We start from the raw sequence: 15,414 nt of genomic DNA on the forward strand, positions 1-15,414 counted from the left end.
AACTAAATGAAATTTGTATATAATAGTGAATGATATTAAGGAGCAAATGTCTTAAACGATATTGGACGACATTCTAAATTATTGAGGTTCAGTAAAATACAAGTTTGTGTTGATGAAAAAGACGGCACACTTATAAGTCTCGTAGGTTTGCCTGGAACAAAACATTCAAAAAATGTAATCTTAGTTCAGAGAACGCTACATCCGCATGTGTCTCAGTCTTAAAAACATGCAATATTAAAAAAAATTGTATTATGTAGAACCGATTTTGTGTTGTTAGCTTTATATCAGTGGGGCATTAACAATTTATGTACTCATAACGTTCTTACAAATTCAAATATGAAGACAACATAATTTTCTTCTTCAAGCTTAATAATAGGTCAATACACTAATATTTAAGCTAACGACACAAAAGTAGTTTTGCTGAACTTAAATTTGATATGTTATAAGTTTGTAAAACGGCGATTAACACATGTGACTGTAACATCCTCTCAATTTATTATTTATTTGATGTAAATTAGTGTAAATTACCACTGGTATTTGTTTTTAGGGATGTCTGAAATGATTTTTGATTTGATACAAAGAACACATCTGGCATTTCTTTTATAATAAATGGATCTTGTCCTTCAAATGGATAACATGCTAATAACAATATAACCATTTATTTATTAAATATAAGTACGAACTAATAATTTTTGTTTCGTTAAGATATCCATTTAATAATATTTTGGATTTATAATTCATATTATAAGCCTCAGATTTTAAGTACAAAGAAAAATGCAACTTAAAAAACAAGGTTAAAATAAACACCTTTTTGTTTAAATATCTTCCGTTCTCAATAGTGAATCCAAACACAATAATAATTGTTTTATTTATTATATAAAATATTGTTTGAAATCATTTAATATTTCATTCATATTTATTATTTTTAACAATTTAATTTTAAAATAAACTTACGGCTATACAGAAAAACAATACTTACGAATAGTGTCTGGTGCAGATGGTATTTGGTGCCCCCAATCTAATATTTTATCCATAATATCAATAGGATCTTCTAAGTTGGTAAATCTTAAAACATCTTGTACAGTTTGTCCAGATGATCCAATTATAAGATGGCCTTCAATTTCAAACTGATTTGGATTTGTTACTCTGTGTAAACTTGAATATTCAGAAGCCTATAAAAAAAATTAGAATGAACCACAACAAAAACAGACAGGCTTAGTTTATAATACTTAAATAAACAATTGTTATAATTTTATCTATCTAATATCTATTTTCATTTATTTTGGAACATTCATTGAATGGTCTCAGTGCAAGAACTAGCCGTATCCATTTTTTTTTTATTTGAGTTACATTTTCTGATAGAGAATAATTATATCTACATTTTGGTGCAATAACCAGATATCTCCGCAGTGGAAGTTAAACAGGGGGGATAAATTCCCCACAACCTTTTTTTACATGTTTAAAATCTAATAGCCATAAAATAGCGCATGTTGAAAAATCAACCTTACCCCCCCCCCCCTTGACAAAATCATTTTATCGCCGCTGTATCTTTGTCTGTTAGATAGCTTATATCATATAAATGGAAATAAAAAGAGTTCACTACAATAACCTGGTATCATTTTATGCGTCCTTAACAATTAAAATAAAATATGGATATATACAATTCTTGCACTGGAACCTTATAAATAAAAAGCTGAATTTTCATACCAATTAAGAGGACGCCACACCCGCATGTGTTGTCTCCGTCTTACAAACACTTAACATACCAAATTTAAGTTCAGCAGCTCACGTTTTATGCAGTTAGCTTAAAAATTAGAGTAAATCGACCTATTATGAAACTTGATGATAAGAACTTTATCTGTGTTTTGTTGGAAGTTTTTTTACGACAATTCAATTTTTAAGTGAGATATGCTTGTATAATAAATGTAAATTAAAAATGTTCATAACTCACTTAAAAACTGAATTATTGTAAAAAAACTTCCAACAAAACATAGATAAAGTTCTTAACATAAAGTTTCATAATAGGTCGATTCACTCTAATTTTTAAGCTAACGGCATAAGACTTGAACTGCTGAGCGTAAATTTGGTATGTTACTCGTTTATAAGACTGCGACAACACATACGGGTGTGGCGTCCTCTTAAGAATAATAATTATAAAGTGTCCAAAATATCAACTCTACTTTAAGATGTTAATATTTACTTTGGGAAATAAACATCTGTGAAACGCTTGTTGAGGTAATGTTCTATCTGCTGGGTCAAATTCTCCAGGCATAATTTGAACATCAACAGTTGACTAGAAAATTAAATAATTCTTATAAAATATAAAGAGTGAAAATAAATGAACTGTGCTTACAGCTAATTGGAATAATAGGTCATCTAACTGTTTAATTGCTTGAATGTCTCTAGGAAAATCGTCTATCTTGTCACGGTAATTTGGCTTTTTCATTGGAGTACTACGTATACTATTTCCTGATAAAAAGATAAATATTGAAATATTAAAATAATTATTATTAAAATTTCTACACTTCAAAAATAATTACCAGCTATTAAAACTTGGACAATTTTTGAGACTTTACTGTTTTCTTTTTTATCACCCAGTAAACCATATATCCAATCCACAAATAATTGTACTTGGAAATGAGTAGCAACGTTAGTGGCTAATTCTAAACCACTTATTATTACAAGAAACCTACAAAAATAAACTTGATTCATTATTTCATTAATACATTATACTCAACAGATTCTTAGAAAAATGTAGGTACATATTTCATATGCATTATACCTATCATCTCCTGAACTACGAGTAGTGAGTACTCTAGATGCAGCTGATGGAGTAGGCCAACAAAAATCCAGTACGTCAAATTTACCGCCATCATGAGGGATACCTTTTACTGCTATAATACATCCAGTCATAATATTATTTAAGGATAAACTACTGCCATTCAATCCATCAAATGTTAAAGGCACTCTTTGTAATTCATCTTCAAGTATAACTTCATCTGTATCGGAAACAAAATGAGTTCTAGGCAGTTGGGGTATCAAATTGTTCTAAAAACAAATATTAACCAAGAATTAAATGCATTCATGTTGTGTATAATATGAATTCTATATTACTTCTTCACTAATTTCCTTCAAAATACTAGGTTTTAGTTCTTGATGTTTAAATAGTGTGCCAATTATAATACATTCTACGCCAATTTTATCATGTAACTCGGATAATTTATAAATATCACACCCTTCGCCTATTGAAAACAAAAATCAAATTTATGACATGAGTATAATATCATATAAATTATCAACTAATAACTATAATTGAATTGTATCGGTAGACATCAGCTGTTAACAGTAGATCTTATGCACACTACATTACACATATTATATATTATATTTTTCGTTCTACGTTTTCATATATTACTATATTACCTACAACAATTTGTGTTGAATATGCAATATAGAACTTGATTTACTAAAGTACTTTTAATTTTTAATTTTAAGATTTCACTAATTTTTTTACTGAACAATTAGACATAATAACTTACCTATTATTAGCTAAAAAATAAATAAAATTGAAGAAAAGTTAAGATTAAGTGTAATAAATTTGTAAATAAAGACTACGCTTTAAGTTATAATCTATAGCTTAAGTAATCTATTTATGGTTAAATTCCTAATACAAACTGAAAAAAGTAATATATACCTAATACCCAACTTAATAAAATCACTAATGTACAAAAATCTGGTGTTAATGGATTTTTTTTTTTGACGTGGATTTAGGTATAAGCTGGTATTGAAGATAACAATAAAAACATATATTTTTTTTAAATTGTTATTATAGCTAGACAATGAATTGAATATCTTAAATGTAATGACTAATATACTATTATAGGTACCCCATTTTTGTTGTATTTTCTCTTGAAGAATGTCTCTCATCTGCACTAGTCTGTGAGCGTAAATGTGTGCAAACTGTCTGGTGTAGTTAACATCTTTTAGATGGAACATCGACGACATGTCGACGTAATTGAACGACGACCGTTCGAATTCAGTTTCATCGTAGTTGCCGACGAGTTCAGGCATGTTGAACTTCGAAAAATAATTGCCGGTAAATTCGTAAATTTCCTTTAAGAGCTGTGTAAGTGGAAGTGACGAAAAAAAACGTCAGTGGTCGATGTTAATTTTAAAAACACCACTCAACAACCGAGAAGAATCCTATGATGCGATGAATCGACTAAGTAATTATTATTATCTACGGGCTACGCAAGCACGAATTACAATGACGACTGACAAATGCCGAAGATGTTAGGACGACAATGCGACTTCTAAAAGGTCTTACTTGTCCAGTATTATACTTTTATACGCTCACTTCACTACTCTTAACTTCAGCGCAACAACTGTACAGTTAACCACTAATGTTTAACGATACTAACTACTTAGCACTATAACTACGGTCTGTTCACGGCGGTGAACACAATCATAGTATCATACACAGCAATACAGCATTATAATCAAAGCTGAAAATGAGCGGGAAAAAACTTGATTGGATGTTAGGAACGGAAACGACGACACTGACAAGATGTATTGGTAATACAATTTCCTTGGGTTTCTGAAACATCAATAATATTAAAATTGGAAAGAAAATTATCTTGATAAGAATAAAAATTTAATTGATAAGCGGAATAGGGAAGTTTATCCATTGTTTATGTTTTTCCTACGCCTAAATGTGTGTTATGTTCAGAACTAAACAGTAAATGATCAATTGCATTACAATTGAACAAACTTATATTAACTATGATCACATAGGTCGCAGGACAGTAGACAAGCAAATTCTTACACTCTTGCTCATACATGGAGACCAATTTTGCCGAGGTTGAGCACAGAGCCATCGAGTACCTGAACCACAAACAATGGAGCAACGCGTTTTTCTGTTTCGACCAGTTGTTGGAAAATGCTGTGGCCAAAAGCTTGCCGTCAGAACGGTTTGTCGGCTATTTATTGGGCCGGTCTCAGTGCAGTCTGGAATTAAAAAAATATGAAGATGTCATTCACGATTGCCGACACATCATATCTATGCTAACTGATGATGAAAATGCCTATAGCTCACGTGTGCGACGTAATCTAGTCAACGCGTTGTTTGCGTTGAAAAGATATGGCGAAGCGGAACAAGCTGCCTTGGAATGGGTGGTGAGGTCAGACAATAGCAGTGAGGCTAAAAAAATGTTGGACACTGTACGCTTGGTGTGGAGTATGTCAAAAGAAGACATCCCTGCACCAGTCCAGACATTAGAAGATCAGTTGAACCAGATCAATGAAGATCTGCTGTTTGGAGATAGACTAGATTCATGGATTGCTACTGGTGTGAGGGAACAAAGTCGAAGGAATAGAAAGCATCCCGTTGAACTAGTTGATGATGAAAAAATGGTTAGCCAACTATTTGAGTCATCCAGTAACGAAAATAATGGCATACAGCATTTTGAGAGAAACAGCCAATTCTTTGAACGGTTTAATGGAGCTGGTAAGTAATAATTTACCATTATAACATATGGTTTCTGTTATACAACTGATTCATAAATTGTTTACTCCTTAGGACAAGAAAATGGTATGACTTACTCTAATATAGCAAAGCATAACGGTAACGGTGAATCATATGATTTAAGAACAAATTATCAGTCAAAAGTCACTGAAGTTTTCCAAGAACCAACTAGTGAGTAATTTTTTGACAATTATAAGATTAATAAACAAAATATGTAATAATAAGTAATTAAGTTATTAATTCTATCACTTTACAATTGCTAATTTTTGTATTTATTTACTAAGAAAAGATTATTAAGTGTTTAAAATAAAACTTATAAAGTCCATATTTATAATAATGATCATTTTATTATTATCAATTAATATGTAGGTACCATTACATTGATAAGAAGTTGCACACAAATAAAATTTAATGGTTTGCTAAAGTTGAATTGACAATGAAAATGAGCCACGCCAACTCATTAGCTGGCTCTATCGCCAACCAGTCTTACTTAGGTCCTCAGTGGTGTCCCTGTACCAATTTAGTCACCTTACATTGCACGTACATACATATCGTTATTTAAAAGCATCCCTATCAACCATGGTTTCAATCCCTTTAGGTTAATTGTGCCACCATAATCAAATACACCTGAATATGCATTGGCCACCAATCTAAGATGGGACTCAACTGTGGTCTGTATTGCCCTCTACCTATTGGTGAGGATTACTGTGACTTCCAATATCTGCTCCTGAATTCTCTATCTGCAAAGAACTCAGTTAAGGTTTTTCTTTTCAACTCTTGGTATCAACTTTTCCCTCGTCAACTCTCTCTTAACTAATAATGTGAGTTTAATTATGCATACGCTTAATTTTATACTCCAAGCAGGCTTTCAAATCTATTAGTATGAGCTTTGAAAATTTATGTCTATTTGCCAATGATATGTTCATAATAATAATTGTCGATTATAATGTCCTTGTTAAAATCTCATTAAAAAAGTTGATTGGACAATCGTGGGTAATTAACTAATGTTTAAGGGACCATTAGCTCACTATTAATTAATTTAAAATGTAATGATTGTTTACCAACATAAATATGTTTATTTACCAAATAATAGATACTATATTTTAAATTCTTATTGCACATATAAAAATCAAATTGATTTTGTATGTGTTAGATTTATATTATTAATTAAAATAATTATAAATCTCATTTTTTCATTTGAAATTGTTTACTTTTGTACCCTGCTTTGGTAGTATTTTGTTACATTAAAATATCAAATTTAAATATCCATTTAGCCTAATAATTTATTGAGCTGATACTATTCTGTCCCATACTAACCACCTAGAAACCTATGTATTCTGCTGTATGTTTTTCTTAAAGAGCTAATGTGTGTATTATCCACTTACACATACACTTCAACAGTTGAACACATTGATTTAAAGAAATATATACTTAAAAGTTAAATTGATTTATAAGTATGTATATATATATATATTGTTGAAATATTCAATTTTTTTCCTTACACTTAATCAGTATAAATCTAATATAATTTGCTTAAAAGCTAAAAAAAAATTGGCTAGAAAGAGATATTTTACAAAATACACCTTTTTTTATTATTCAATAAAAATTTTTATTCTGATAGCAAGAATACTAAAAAAAAAATATCTACAAAAATTAATAATATTATATTTATACAATATCTCACCTGCCTGCCTAGTTAATTTATTGTCGAGCATACGTATAGAAATTATTAATACAAAACTATTTTATAAGCATTTAACAATTTAAGTTTGTTCTTAAATCAAAACTAAAATTATTCTGTATTGCTAATGCAATGCATAAACTATATATTTATCTTAATTTATAATTTTAATAGCTGTTCTATCCCTATTTTTAATAATAATAATACAATTTTTAGGAAAAGAAAACCAAACGGAGTTAAAATTTCCAAAAAAAAATGAGATGAGATATTCTTGTACATATTGTGGTATATCATTCCATTTAGAAAATCAACTCCGTGCACATTGTGCTACTGAAAACCATCAAACAGTAATTATGTCTGATGAAGGACGTGATTGGAAATGGCGTCCACCACCACGAGGATTCTCTTCTGAATGCTATACGTATGATTATCTAGTTAAGTTGTTAATTAGTCACTATATTAATGATTTAAAATTTTAGCTTATGTGAAGCTTTTTCGGATGAAGAAGGAACAGAAAACTCATGCAAATATGGAGCTCAGTGTGTTGAAGCACATGGCATGGAAGAATTAACTGAATGGAAAGAAAGATTTGAGTACAGGCGAATGAAATTACAACGTGCTAGTGAAAATAAACTTTATGGGAAATCTTATACAGAGCAGTTATTAGAAAGGTAAAACAATAATAATTTGAAGATAATATATTTTAAAATAGATTTCATCAATACTAACATTGTTATTACCACTCTTGCAGGTGGGTACAGTCGACAAATCCAGAGAAAATTATGCGTGAGAGTTTGGACAGTGTTGTCGAATCTCACGATTGTGATTTAGTAACTACTGTTGAATCTAAAACTAGTAACCGTGAATGGACCTTTGTCCTAGAAACAACTTCATCTCTTCAAGCTGTGGCTTTACTTCAAGATACTTATCGTAATCATTTTTCTCTAACACATATTTTGGTTGATAATGGTTTGCAACAAGTTGCTTTTGATATGGAGCCACCAAATGATCAAGAGTGGGTATCTCAAGCTCAACATCCTGTTTCTCAGTCTTTGTCTTCCAAATTAAGACATCAAATTAAAGTTTATTTTACAACAAATATTTATGGAACCTTTAGACAAGCAGTAGTGTTTGATTTTGGTCTTGGTCCTGTTCTGGTTAAACATCTTTGTGTAGACGTAATACCTGTGACAGATTGTGGTAAAGTCAAAGAAATTCACAAAGAATTAATATTATCCTCTATGGAACGATGGAACCCAAATAATTCAAATATTGTGGAGTTTCAATCATCAATTGGACCTACTCAAGTACAGGATGATAGAGAAAGAGAGCAAAATTTGCTATTGAGTTATTCTGCGCCTTGTCCTTCCACTTTTTCTTTAACTCATACCACCATTTCAGAAAAAAAACTTACAAGGAACAATTATAGAGCAAGAATTCATGAGTTATTATATGTTGAAGAACTTGCACGTTATGAACAAGTATTGTTTTTTTTTTTGATTTATGCTTATTTATATAATGTTATATGTATTGTTTAATTTTAGGTGGCCAAATACAATTTGACTGCAAAATTGCAATTGGCTAGCTGCTATCTACTCTCTCCTAGTGGCGTTGCAGCTAGTACAGCAAAATATTCTCATAATAATGAGTTGTTTGCATTATTACAACTCGGAACAGATGTATCTGAAGATACTTCAGCCGGAAGATTAATTTTAAATAATTGTACCACTGTATATCTTTCCCCGTCTAAAGGTAAAAACTTTTTTTTTGTATGATATTTAAATTATTATTTTTAATATGTAAAACTATTTCAGACAAAAAGTCATCTGATGAAAAGCGAACTGTTCATGAAGCACTAATTGAAGATAAAGGGAAAAATGTTATCTACCTTAAATTATCTGCCAATACAGTTACCGGTCTTGGTCTTAAAGCGGATACAAGTGTTAAATTTGATGTTCAGTTTCAACTAAATCGAATACCATACTGTGAATGGCATTATGCTATTGATCATATAGCTGACTTCAAAATTATCTTTCCTGACACTTTTTTGGAACCAATTATACCATGGAGTCCAAAACGACAATGGGTAGAAATAATTGACAAAAAACTAAATGTAAAACAAAGAGAAGCTGTTATTGCTATCACAACTCCTACAAACATTAGCTTACCTCCAATACTAATTATTGGTATGTTCATAAAATATTGAAAAATTTTTTTTTAAGTTTAAAATATCTGTTTTTTAGGTCCATTTGGTACGGGCAAGACTTATACTTTAGCACAGGCCATTAAACAAACATTATTACAAGATAATACGAGAATCTTAGTTTGTACTCATTCAAATAGTGCTGCAGATTTATATATAAAAGACTATTTACATCCATATGTTGAGGATGGGCATACAGAAGCAAAGCCATTGAGGATATATTATCACAAGCGTTGGGTGTCCACTGTTCACAGTACCGTTCAAAAGGTGATAGACACAAACATCTATAAATATTTATTAAAAATGGATGATAATATTTTCCAAAGACTTTTATTTATAACTTAGGTTTTTTTTCAAGAATCAATATAGCTTGTTGTCAGTTAAATGTATGATGAAAATATAATATTTTGATAAAAAAATAAAATAAAATTCTTGGATATCTCAATTTTCCCTCATATTGGCTACACTTTGAATCCTAATATAAACTAAAGTTTTAACCTACACACTTTTATACTTATTTCAATCATTCTTTATTGTCCAAAGTATTGATTCAAATTTGTTTTATATAACCTGGGGTTCTCAGCTTCAAGTGTGATATGTAAGATACAATGTTTTTTAAGCCAATGATTAAGCAATAAATTCATTCAAATATTTTTAAATATAATTTGTCCTCTATTTTCCCTCTTTCTCTACAACGATTCTGATCAGACTGTTAGTATGATACCTCAATACTTGTATAAAAGTCTTGAACTACTACAACTAATAAAATAACTAAATATTAATTAAATATTTTATTTCAAGAGCCAATTCATCATTGTTTTTAAATATTATTATACTTTCGACATTGTAGTAATATCTATAATTTATTTTCGAACATAGTAATATTGTATACTATTAATTATTATAGCGATAACTGGATTATATGACTGAAATTATAGCATGTGGTATAAATATTCTAAAATATGTTCTGAATTTTTATTTTTACAGTACTGTATTTTGGATCAAAATGGTTCATTTAGACTACCAACACTAGAAGAAATCCTAAATTATCGAGTGATAGTAGTAACGTTAAGTATTTCTATGTTTTTGTCATCTGTAGGATTAAAAAAAGGTATATTTCTTTTCCATTTTATTACACTGATAAATATTTACTAAAAAAATGTATTTTTTAAAGGTCATTTTACACATATTCTCTTGGATGAAGCCGCACAAGCTATGGAGTGTGAAGCTATTATGCCATTAGCACTTGCTAATACTGACACACGGATTGTTTTAGCTGGAGATCACATGCAGGTAATTAAGAATGAAAATTTAGTAAAAAATAAAAATAACATTTACCAATTCTTAAAAATTTTAGTTGAGTCCAGAAATATTTTCAAAATTTGCTAAAGAAAGGAATTTACATGTATCACTACTAGAACGACTTTATGATCACTATCCTGGACAATTTGCTTCTAAAATACTATTGTGTGAAAATTACAGAGCACATGAAGCCATAATACATGTATGTTTCTATAATAATCTTGATTGAAAGAATGTTGATTAACTTTTATTTGTTTATTAGTTTACCTCTGAATTGTTTTATGAACAAAAACTTGTTAGCAAAGGCAACCAACCACAGCATGATAGCTTGTACCCTTTGACATTTTTTACAACTCGTGGTGAAGACATACAAGATAGTAATTCAACGGCATTTTACAACAATGCTGAAGTTTATGAAGTTGTTGAACGGGTATCTGAGTTACGGAAAAATTGGCCAGTTGCATGGGGAGCGTTTGATGAACATTCTATTGGTATCATGACTCCTTATTCAGATCAAGTGTTCAGAATTAGATCAGAACTACGCAAACGACGTATGGGTGGCATATCTGTTGAAAGAGTTCTCAACGTACAAGGTAAATAATAATTGCATAACCTCTAACAAATTCGTAAGTTACTAGTTAAAGTGGATTACTGTTTAACCCTCTTCTCCCTCTTGGTATTTATTTTTTACTATATTTTAGAGTTTAGATGTATAAAAATTAATACAATCTTAAAATTATCTTGATTTACAAGGTGATTTTTAATGCTCACTCCCATTTTTCACTTTAATAGTATGTTTATTCAGATTTTAATTTTTAGAATTTTTTAGTAAACTATTCAAATTTCTGTCACTTTTTGTGCTATTTAAGGAGTATCCTGTGGGGATACTAACTTCTATTTTTCAAATAAGAACCACTTTTTTATCGCTGTAAATTATTGAGTGGATGATTTTCTTGAAAATGTTGATGTATCTAAATCAAAATTCTAAAATAATAACTATAATATGTAATATGAGATATAATATTTATTGTACTTGAATCTTTTTCACAAATTATTTATCTTGATAAATCAATAGCGATTAGTAATAATTAACATTTCAAATTGTCTAAGCCACCATGTCTTCTTTAATTGTATAGCTCAAAAACTACTTGCCTAAATTTTGATTTAGATACATATAAGTTTTACAAAAAAAATATCTGCTTAAAAACTAAAATGGGGGTTCTTATTTGAAAATCGCATGAAAATATTTCAAAAATCAGAATTTGAATATATGCATAATTGAGCATTAAAATAGTGTAAGCATGCTTAAAACATCACCCTGTTTGTATTATATATAGTTTTTTAAAGTGACTCTTCCCATTGAATACATCTTTATACATTATTGACTAGTTAGAATACAACTTAATGCTTTTTTTATGTTTAGGCAAACAATTCAGAGCAATATTTCTGAGTACTGTACGTACCAGACGGACTTGTTTGGCCAATAATGTAGGTGGTGGTGAGAAATCTAACAGTGGTATAAACAAACTTGGCATGGATGATATGGATTATGGTTTTTTATCCAACTCAAAGTTGCTAAACACTGCCATTACCCGTGCACAGAGTCTTGTTGCAGTGGTTGGAGATCCTGTAGCACTTTGTTCAATTGGACGATGCAGAAAAGTCTGGGAACGGTTCATTCAAATATGTGATGAAAACCAAAGTCTTAATGGTATCACATGGATTCATTTACGAAATTTGTTAGATAACCTTGAATTAAAGAAATCATACATTTTGAACCCTTTGGCCCCAGAATTTGTACCTAGGCGTTACCAGCAAGAATCTTACATAAAGATTCCTCAATCTTTGGCAACTTTTAATGCGGCTATACCACCACCACCCATAAGGTTTTCTCAACCACCACCTTTATTTTCTTCGCCCATATTTCCATTCCCATTGTATATACCTTCCATCACTCAACCACCTCCACCAGCTTTTATTTCTCTACGACAACCAATCATAAATCCTTCTCAAATGTGGCCACTTGGTCCACTGACAACAACTGCTCCAAATATTTTTCCAAGGCCTATACTCCAGCCACCAATACAAAAACCAAATGATGAAGAAATCCGGCCACCTCCGGGTTTGGTGCCTCCTCGTAACCAAGGCTTAGTTCACTTGGTTCAAAATGGGCATGCTGACCTTCAATTTGTTCAGAATACTGCAGGAGTGACTCCTGTAAACTTGCCTTCTCCAAATATGATTGTACCAAATGCCAATTTGATGGGACTTCAAGATCAATTCAACAAAATGAATATGTCATCAATACAACCATTTGCAATGCAACATCCTTCACTGGTGCAGCCATTCAATATTAGGTCAATGGTTGATGTAAACAATAAACATGCTGAAACAATTACAGCGCAGCAGACTCAACGTAACAATGATCGATCAATGCTTGAGGTATATTTTTACATATGGAAGCAATTCTATCTTAACTTAATCCAAATGAAAAAATACTCTTCATTATTTAATTTATTTCATTCTAGGGTATGTTACCTCATAACATTAGTATAGAAGAAATGATGACTTCTCAGACAAAACAAGTGGAGTGGCTGAAATTTTTAACAGATAATGGTGGTGCTTTAATGGGACAAAAGTATGTGTAAAATCTAGTTCTATAAAAAATTACTTAAGTATTAATTTATTGTATGTTGTAGATTTATCGAACTATTACGGTCTCAAACACAGTACAAAAAGTCAGCTGTCCAACAGCCACCGCCTATTCAACAACCACCCCCAAATATTCCATTGCAAATGAATGTACCTCCTCCAGAAATAGGAAATAGAGTTCCTGATGACTTATTAAATATCTTGATTCAACAACAGCAAAATCAAAAACAGCAAATTAATCATAATGGTTTTGGGAACCCATCGCAGGTAAATTTAAATTTATTACATAAAAATATGCATTTATATTAAATTTAAAAAATATTTTACAGGGAGTTCCACATTTAGATGGTAGTGGAACAGACGATATGTATAAACCACTGAGTAATCAGTTTACACTCAATCAACAACATTCAAATATTGAACAAATTGATCGCACACCGCTATATAAACGACAGGCACAAGCACAACCTAACGGCAATATAATGTTACCAATGAATGGTGATCGTCAGGCATTATCCCCTCAATATCAGGGTATGTCGACATATGCAGATGCATGTAGACAATCACCAATGGTTGAAGAACGGAAAAATCCTGTAGATAACCAGTTTGGCAATGATCCACAGTGCAATAATGCATTCTATAATTTTTTCAACTGAATGCATTTGTAATAAATTTTTGTCTCTGTAATTTTTTTCTTGAATTTTTGACCTAAAATAATTTATATTATATAAATATCAGTAATTAAAAAACAAAAAAATTTTTTAAAAAAAAAAACAAAAAAAAGATATTTGTATTATATTTATATTATCCTATTTTGAATAGTTTGTAGTGATTGTATTTTCAAATATTATATGAATATTTATTATAATATTATATATATAAACTTATTCATATAAAACTACACTTAATTTTAACAATTATTAATATGATATTTTGCGGATGAACAATTTCATGTTTAATATAGGTTTATGATCACCTATGAAAATACATTTAATTACAAAATTTCTTCTGAAAAATGCATGCAATAATAAATAGCAATTGTAATATTTTTCCGTGTAACTATTTAGGTGTTGTATATGATCGAATATTGGCTATCTTGTAAATAAATTGTATTTTATTGATTTTTTTCTGTATAATGAAGTATAAATGTATAACATTATTATTATTATATTATATAAATATTATAAACCTTTACCATAAAACTATGTACCTAAATATATATAGAATAGCATGTCAAATTACGGTTTTTGTATTTGTGTAAAATTATTATATATCTAAAAATAAACATAAAATATTCACTAGCAATATCGAATTTACTATGTAATTTATTTTTACCATACTACCTTTAATTTCCATACCTAAATAAAATGCTTCGTGCTTTAAGTGTAAAATAACAAATAAAATTGTCTACAGTATTGTAACTGGATAAGTACAGGCGTACAACCCATGCCCGGCACACGAAAGGTCGACGTTTTCAAGATATTGATGAAATAAAACACTATGTGACAATGCAGTTAAAGCAAGCTCGAAAATTTCCAAAAATTACTTTCAGAGGCACTTCCGAAGGACGCTAGACACTCACATGGTGAATGGACTCAGAATGAACTTACTTTGAGTTTTTGCAAGAGATTTATTTAAATAAACATTTTTTTTTTTTTGAACAGTACCGATTACGTATTGATTAGACCTTGTGACTTGCCTATCATAGTTATGCAGCAGCGAATCTAAAAATCTGAAATGGGGGAGAGGCTTTACTTTTTTCAAAAAAAAAAAAAAATACAATTATAGAAAACATTTGATGTCAATTTAGTAACAGTTTTACACTTTTACTTTTATTTTAAATTTATGGAATTTAAGACGAATGTAGATGAACTATAAATGTTATACATAAATACATACCTCCCTAATACATAACATTCCTTAAGGTCCTGTAGATGAGTAGTTCTCAAATGCTTATTGACTATCATCATAGCTGTATATAGAAGAGGAGACTCAGACCCCTCTACAGAATTATTGTTGTCTATTATTCCGTTTAGGTAAATGTAATTGTGT

The 15,414-nt window shown here is 30.1% G+C and overlaps 2 protein-coding genes across 2 annotated transcripts; one reads left to right on the forward strand and one right to left on the reverse strand.

Moving 5' to 3' along the window:
- Positions 1–5: 5 nt before the first annotated feature.
- LOC111033186 (DNA polymerase delta subunit 2) lies at positions 6–4,492 on the reverse strand. Its single transcript, XM_022313828.1, has 9 exons — positions 3,888–4,492; positions 3,115–3,242; positions 2,783–3,048; positions 2,541–2,689; positions 2,354–2,469; positions 2,201–2,293; positions 980–1,172; positions 529–639; positions 6–151 (listed from the first exon to the last, which is right to left on the reverse strand). Exons 1-9 carry the CDS (start codon positions 4,069–4,071, stop codon positions 36–38), a joined length of 1,356 nt encoding a protein of 451 aa, XP_022169520.1. The 5' UTR covers positions 4,072–4,492; the 3' UTR covers positions 6–35.
- A 152-nt stretch (positions 4,493–4,644) lies between these two features.
- LOC111033185 (probable helicase with zinc finger domain) lies at positions 4,645–14,096 on the forward strand. The gene is made up of 16 exons (XM_022313827.1): positions 4,645–5,506; positions 5,579–5,695; positions 7,422–7,626; positions 7,685–7,876; positions 7,957–8,686; positions 8,750–8,957; positions 9,020–9,391; positions 9,449–9,675; positions 10,396–10,519; positions 10,583–10,701; positions 10,766–10,912; positions 10,973–11,303; positions 12,134–13,152; positions 13,239–13,348; positions 13,410–13,629; positions 13,692–14,096. The coding sequence occupies exons 1-16, from the start codon at positions 4,840–4,842 to the stop codon at positions 14,016–14,018; spliced, it is 5,115 nt and encodes a 1,704-aa protein (XP_022169519.1). The 5' UTR covers positions 4,645–4,839; the 3' UTR covers positions 14,019–14,096.
- Positions 14,097–15,414: the final 1,318 nt, after the last annotated feature.

The sequence above is a fragment of the Myzus persicae genome, unplaced genomic scaffold (assembly GCF_001856785.1).
Source record: "Myzus persicae strain clone G006 unplaced genomic scaffold, MPER_G0061.0, whole genome shotgun sequence".
Lineage (NCBI taxonomy): Eukaryota > Metazoa > Arthropoda > Insecta > Hemiptera > Aphididae > Myzus > Myzus persicae.

What these genes read in the sequence shown, in the direction of transcription:
- LOC111033186 (XM_022313828.1), bottom strand. Translation starts at nt 4,071, where the DNA reads ATGCCTGAACTCGTCGGCAACTACGATGAAACTGAATTCGAACGGTCG. An exon ending in CGTAGTTCAGGAGATGATAG is followed by an intron (nt 2,690 to 2,782) that starts GTATAATGCATA and finishes TTATTTTTGTAG; the next exon opens with GTTTCTTGTAATAATAAGTG. An exon ending in ATCTGCACCAGACACTATTC is followed by an intron (nt 640 to 979) that starts GTAAGTATTGTT and finishes TATTGTTATTAG; the next exon opens with CATGTTATCCATTTGAAGGA.
- LOC111033185 (XM_022313827.1), top strand. Translation starts at nt 4,840, where the DNA reads ATGGAGACCAATTTTGCCGAGGTTGAGCACAGAGCCATCGAGTACCTG. An exon ending in AAGAGTTCTCAACGTACAAG is followed by an intron (nt 11,304 to 12,133) that starts GTAAATAATAAT and finishes TTTTATGTTTAG; the next exon opens with GCAAACAATTCAGAGCAATA. An exon ending in ATGATCGATCAATGCTTGAG is followed by an intron (nt 13,153 to 13,238) that starts GTATATTTTTAC and finishes ATTTCATTCTAG; the next exon opens with GGTATGTTACCTCATAACAT.